Below are 6393 nucleotides of genomic sequence, written 5' to 3' on the forward strand. Positions count from 1 at the left end.
GGATGGTTGCATGGAAGGATGAACAACCTGATTCTTAATTAACTTGTAAACTTCATTCTCAAATAAAAGAATAGATGCTTCCAAGTCTGGCATGCAGAAAATACTGTTTATTTGGACTCAACTTTTTTGTGCTGCTCCAAGGGAGCTGGTCCCAGCTGGGAACGGGGGGCGTGGGGGTGTTAAGACCTGGGACATTGGAGACCTGAAGGCTCCAGATCGAAGAGCTGAGGACGAACTCTGCAGGGATTCCCCCGGCACTTCGGCTTACACCGTCCATTGCGGGAGGCCAGGTCCGCGGGGGACCCCTGATTTATGCTATGAGGACGGGGTCAGAGGCGTTAAACCTCTCCAGACACAGTAGCTTATTTCTGCTTTATCCTGAAGCGAGGAGGAGGAGGAAAACCAGGCTACGAATAGCCAGTGTCACCGCTCAGTTGGTGCTTGATAAAAACCTGCCAGAAAACCCATTCTCCCGTACAATTTGCAGCTTAATACCTTCCCAAATACAGACCCAAAGCTCAATGAAATCCATAAAAGGCTCCTATTAACTGTCCTATTCTTGAGTGAAGCCTTAATGAGCCAATCTGTCATGTCCTCTAGCACGCAGGCTGAATTCCCACTTGAAATTTTGTACTGCCAGAGAAAAAGCTAAAAAGAAAACAGAAAAAAACCCTCTTTGCTTTACCAGAAAGACGTTCTGGGAGCTCTTTGTCCCCAGACCAACTTGGAACTTGTGACCGCGTGTGAAATATTTGTCAGCTAGAAGTATCTCCCTCCTCCTGCGAGCTGAAATTTCCAAGCAAACCCTGGAGCATCCTCTTCCCAGCAGGCAGGTACTTCTGGCTTCCCCCCGTGCGCAGGAGTGCGGTTTTGGCACGGCAGCCACGAGATGGCACTCCAGGATAGACACTTCCCTGGATGCAGACGGTCCCGATGTGTTTCTCCCCCTCTAATCCCCGCTTGGGAGCTTTCAGCTGGTTTGTGTCGTTGTTGCGCGTGCGAGCGTGGATGTGGGAAGGGATGCTTTGGCCGTGGGGGATGCTCTCATGGAGGAAGCCCGTTGCAGGGCGGCATTTGCCGGCGACTTTTGGCGCCGGTGCGGGATAGCCGTGCCAGAAGAGTTTAGGAGCTGCCTCCTGGCACAGCATTTGGGCTCTTGGTCCTGCCTGGGACAAGGACACGGGCTTCCCTCTCCTGTCCCGCTCACCAGGAGCACAGCTACAGCCCCCGGGTGCTCCTGCCGGGTCTTGTCCATCCTGGCAGGGGCTGGTCCATGGGTTGCCGACCCTCAGAGCCATGGCTCCCACTGCATCGGGTTCATTTCTTGTTGCTCATAACAGTGAGAAAATTCCTGTGATGGAGCCGAGGTAAAGCCCCGTCTGCCCAAAATCCAGGCTTGGATCCCTCTCGGGCACGAGGAATTCCCACCCACTGGGGCTCAGTGACCCAGGGCTGTGTGAGCTCAGGGAGCTGGGGGGGGATAAATCACATTTCCACCATCCCGCATCATATACTCCTGCCTAGTCAGCTCAAAGAGAGGTCAAATTTTGCATGACGAGAGGAGAAAAAAATTCATTCCTAACCCTGTTTGCCCGGTTCTCTCCCTCTGCATCCCTGTTCCCATCAGGTAAGCAATCCCCGTCGGCGATGGAACCTCGTTTATCAATAGATAATGCAAATAGCCCCTTACCCCTCAGTGCAGTAGAAATGAAGAAGCATCAGGGACTCTTGAATCTCAGCTCTTTCACTGCAGCTGCTCGGGAGGAAAGAGGCAGCCTCCATTTTTAACAGGATTTTATATGGGTGGAGGTAATTTCGAAAATGGGAACTGCTACTTTAAAGGAGTGAAACAAAATTAGAGAAGGAACCATCCTGACCATTGCGAGGGAAAATGATCATAAAATAAATATATTAGGTTTTGGTGGGTTTTTTGCACGGTAGTAAAGACTATAACTGAGGACTAGCGGGTGTTTCCAGGCTCTTGGTGACCATCTCATAGCACAGACTGGGTTATTATTGGGAAAGGGGCACGTAATAGAGGTTCTTTACGGGGAAACAACTAGGCGTAACTAACTGGATTGTTCTAGACTGTGGAAACTGAAATAAGATGTCTCCTCTAAGCCTTCTCAGATGTGGATGTGCTGCTGTGAAAGCCTCACGATGGGAGGGCATGCACTGGGGGAGAGCCATCTCCTGCCCTACTCTCTTGGGTGGTCCAAGGGAAATCTCCGCCAAGCCACGTCCTCCTGGGGCAGTCACTGCCCTGAGATGTCCTTGGGCTGTCGGGCACCATGTAGGGGACACGGGGGCAAACCTTGAGCCCAGGGACAGGGAGCTACTGGGTGAGCCACCGGTGGGACGTGATTGTGGGTCTGCAGGGATCTGCTCTGAGACAGGCTGTGTCTGGGATGGTGAGTTCGTCCTCCCTGGATGGAAACTTGGGTTTTCCACAATCACTCACTTGGTGTAGCCCCACTAAAGGAGCCAGTCTTGACTTCCTAGGGACCCACCCCTCAGCCCCTTCAGGCTATGACGGCAGCTCAAAAGGCCTTAGTCAAGACTGTGTTGACCATGTGCTCCTTAGCCACCATGAAGCAGCAAGTGTATGACAGCTTCCTTCCTAATTCCTGACATTTTAATCACAAATAAATGTGCAGCCACGAACTCTGAACAATTTATGCTTTATTGGTGTGTGAGAGAGATTCCTTGGGGCTCTCTTGCTATGCCAGAAAACATGATTGTGGTCTGGTTGCATAATGAAACCACAGAACTGCTGGCATCGTGGTGGATCTAAATAGCCTTGGCCAGTCCAACACGGTTGTTGGCCTGGTCAAAGATGCTGTAGTACACCCTGATGAAGATGTCTCCCAAGATCCAGAGGTCCCCGGAGGTGTTCTGGAAGCTGCTGATGCAGCAGCTTGGTCATTCTGCATGTGAGCAAGAAAAGGCAAACGGGGGAAACATGGGATAGTATCTTTTCTTGCATTGCTCTGGAGGCCCATGGCCCTCCATCCCCCATCTCCCATGGAAATGGGAGAAGCCAAGGTGACCAGAGCCATTGGAGGGAGTAGAAGGACCTTGAGAGATGCTCCTGAAACGAGGACCAGGTTCCCTGTCCTGGTGTCAGCTGGGACAGAGTTAATTTTCTTCATGGAAGCCAGCATGAGGCCGTGTTTTGGATTTGGAAGAAACAACGCTGATAACACGCTGATGTTTTTGGTTGGTGCTAAACAGTCAAGGACAATCCAGCTTCTCATGCTGGCCTGCCAGCGAGAGGGTTGGGGGTGCACGGGAGCTGGGAGGGGGCACAGCTGACCCAAACTGGCCAAAGGGCTATTCCATACCATATGACATCATGCTCGGTATATAAAGCCGGGACGAAGAAGGAGGAAGGGGTGGAGGGATGTTGGGAGCCATGGCGTCCGCCTTCCCAAGAAACCATTACGCGTGGTGGAGCCTGGAGATGGCCGAACCCCTGCCTGCCCGTGGGGAGTGGTGAATGGATTCCTTCTGTTGTTTCGCTTGCGTGCGCGGCTTTTGCTTTACCTGTTAAGCTGTTGCTATCGCAAGCCGTGAGTTTCCTCACTTTTACCCTTCCGATTCCCTCCCCTGTCCCACCGGCGGGGAGCGAGCGGCTGCGCGGGGCTCGGTTTCCGGCTGAGGCTGAGCCACGACGCCTGCTCAAGGTTATCCAAGGCGCACGCAGGGCACCGAGCCGGGCCGATGACAAAGACGACATCAGGCGTGCGTGTCCTGCCCGGCCCCGACTGTGCTCTGCGTGCTACTGACGCCGGAGAGCGGTCCAGCCGCGAGCGACACGCGCCAGTTCGAGATGCATTTCGCGATGCTGCTCGGGGGACAGGCAAAGCACAGGGCCGTTAAATAACCAGCCGGATCTTAGTGATGTTTTTGAACCTCTTTTCTAAGGGTTAAAGCTGGGTAACCCAAAGAGTCACCTCTTTACCCAAAGAGACCCTAGAGTCTTTTGCTGCCTGGAGTTTGCAGTGCCAGCTGGTATCACAGCCCCTGTTGCACACATGGGCACCGAAGCACTGAACACAACCCAGAAGACGGGACCCAAGTAGTTTTTGGACCATAGTTTTGCTCTACGCATCACCAGACATCCCCGAAAGCAGAGGCTTTGCGCAGAGAACTTGACTGTGTCCCAGGCACAAAGCATCCCCATTTTTTGTGGCAATTACGAAAAGTGCTATGGATTTTGGCCCCTTATCCTTCTGCATCCCACAGCCGTGGGGTGTTAGATGGCAGTGGAAAGCCTCTGATGTTGATGGGTCCAAGGTCTCTTTAGAAATGGTGGTTAGAAATGAACCTAGACCAGCAGAGCTGTTTTGTTACCTGTCCATGGAGGTCTGCCAGTAACCTTGGTGAGAGACCGAGATCCAGTTGATGGAGCCGGTGAAATAAGACTCATCGATTCCCCCAAAGGTGACCATACGCCCTGTTGTCTCAGTGGACGATGCGGAAAAGAAAAACCGCGCGGCTTCAGTGCAGGTAGCTTAAAACGGCAAGGCTGTGTGTCCCGCAGGGTGAGGCGATGCCACGGCCACGGCCACGGCCGCTCCCCTCCTCACTCCAGAGCATCAGCGGGGCAGTGGTACAACAGCAGCGTGTGCCAGGTCCTCCGGACCCACAAAAAGGGAAAAAGGGAGCCACGGTGGAAGCAGGCGGCTGGAAACAAGAGAGGTTTCCCCGCAAGCCATAAATTCCCCCGTGAGTTTGGTGGCCACTTGCTGCAAGTCCCCCAGCCCTTGCGTGTCGTGACCCAGCGCAGGAGACCAGCAGCACCAGTGGAGGAGCTGGAGCCACCAGAAAATGCAATGATGATCTGCACGAGGTGCATCTCCTGCCACGTGAGACACCCACATGGCTACCGGGCCAGGGAGACCAACACGAGGTTCTCTTCCAGCAAGCCCCCGTTCGCCAAGTTAACAAACACCGGCGTGATCCCATCAGCAGCCAGATTTGGGGAGCCCAAGCCCAGGATCCCATCAAATTTGACATGGCCGAAGAAATGAAGACTTCCAGCAAGGCTGAGCTGTAAGGGACGCAGGGAGCAGGAATCCTGCTGGATTGCTCTTTAGACCTGCCGTTTATTACCCTGCTTTCAGCAACGGTTTAGCTGTGAGCATTTGCTCTCCTCCAGCAACCAGGGATCCGCAGGAGATCCCGTCACCGGCTTTGGACAGATGGGGAAACTGAGGCACTGAGCACTAAGCACATCACCCTGTGGAGTACAGCTCTGAGTGGGTCCTACACCCCAAACACTCATCTCTCCAGTGCATTTCACAGACGCTATGGACCCAGCACCACGGGGGCTGGTCGTTGCACTGGCTAGGTAGCCCCTGCTCCCCTGGCCCCATCTTTGGGCTCGATTGTGCAGTTACAAGCCCAGGACACGCTGCTGGACCCAGCTCCGCCGAAACGGGGAGCCCTGCCTGCCCCTGCTGACGGCAAGCCAGGCTGGTGCAGGAACCCAGCAGTTGGAGGAGCCGGTGTCGAAGACCACGGTGAAGTCCTGCGGTGGGGAGCCGATGGAGACGGTCCCACAGCACTCCATCTGCGCGGCAGCAGGACCAAGGGTGGCTTTCAGGGCATGAAGCCAAACCTGGAGCTTCCCCAGGCTTTCAATCCTCATGGTCCCCTTCTTCATGGGGACACTCCGCTTCTAGCAGACCTGCTGGGGTCACGTTTCAGTGTCCTGGCTCTGTCCAAGGCCACCAGCATGAGCAGGGAGGGGCAGAGGATGTGAGCTGAAAGCTTTGGGGTAAAAAGATTCGGGTTTGGTCCGTGCACAGCACAGACATGGGCATGGGCATCCCACAGAGCACCCTGCGCTGCTGGGGACAAAGCCAACACTCCAGCCGAGGGTGCTCAGCAGGGGCTTCACGGCCACTTCGGCCGTTGGGAAAAGCATGTGGGAATTCGGTGCCGATGTCGTAGCAGTGGTGCTGGAAGAAGAGATGCAGCAAGCCAAGCCCTTCTCCCTGAGGACTTCTCACAGCTTCTTCCCCCTTTCCAAGGGCAGCCTGGCACAAGCACCAAGGGAAAAATACGTTAGGCAGGATTTTGCTGCCTGCAGCGTGTGACACCTTCCCTGTTTGTGCTGCTCCAACTGCAGGGGAGGGGAGGGGAGAGGAGGAGAGGAGAGGAAGAGGAAGAGGAAGAGAGATAAGAGATGATAAGAATAAAATAAAATTAGCCTAGAGCAGACTAGGAATAAGACAGGAGAGGATAGGATAGAACGGAACGGAACGGAACGGAATAGAATTAGAAGAGAAGAGAAGAGAAGAGAAGAGAAGAGAAGAGAAGAGAAGAGAAGAGAAGAGAAGAGAAGAGAAGAGAAGAGAAGAGAAGAGAAGAGAAGAGAAGAGA

At 53.9% G+C, this 6393-nt stretch overlaps 1 protein-coding gene across 1 annotated transcript in view; it reads right to left on the minus strand.

Annotated features, from left to right (window-relative positions):
• Nucleotides 1–2790: 2790 nt before the first annotated feature.
• The window catches only part of LOC104625535 (embryonic pepsinogen-like), a 6534-nt gene continuing 2931 nt past the window's right edge, over nucleotides 2791–6393 (minus strand). The window contains 8 exon segments of the mRNA XM_010293182.1: nucleotides 2791–2917; nucleotides 3749–3847; nucleotides 4357–4464; nucleotides 4887–5056; nucleotides 5471–5578; nucleotides 5876–5921; nucleotides 5923–5993; nucleotides 5996–6047. Coding sequence (XP_010291484.1) covers nucleotides 2791–2917; nucleotides 3749–3847; nucleotides 4357–4464; nucleotides 4887–5056; nucleotides 5471–5578; nucleotides 5876–5921; nucleotides 5923–5993; nucleotides 5996–6047 — 781 coding nt within the window.

This window comes from Phaethon lepturus, unplaced genomic scaffold (assembly GCF_000687285.1).
Source record: "Phaethon lepturus isolate BGI_N335 unplaced genomic scaffold, ASM68728v1 scaffold27208, whole genome shotgun sequence".
Classification (NCBI taxonomy): Eukaryota; Metazoa; Chordata; class Aves; order Phaethontiformes; family Phaethontidae; genus Phaethon; species Phaethon lepturus.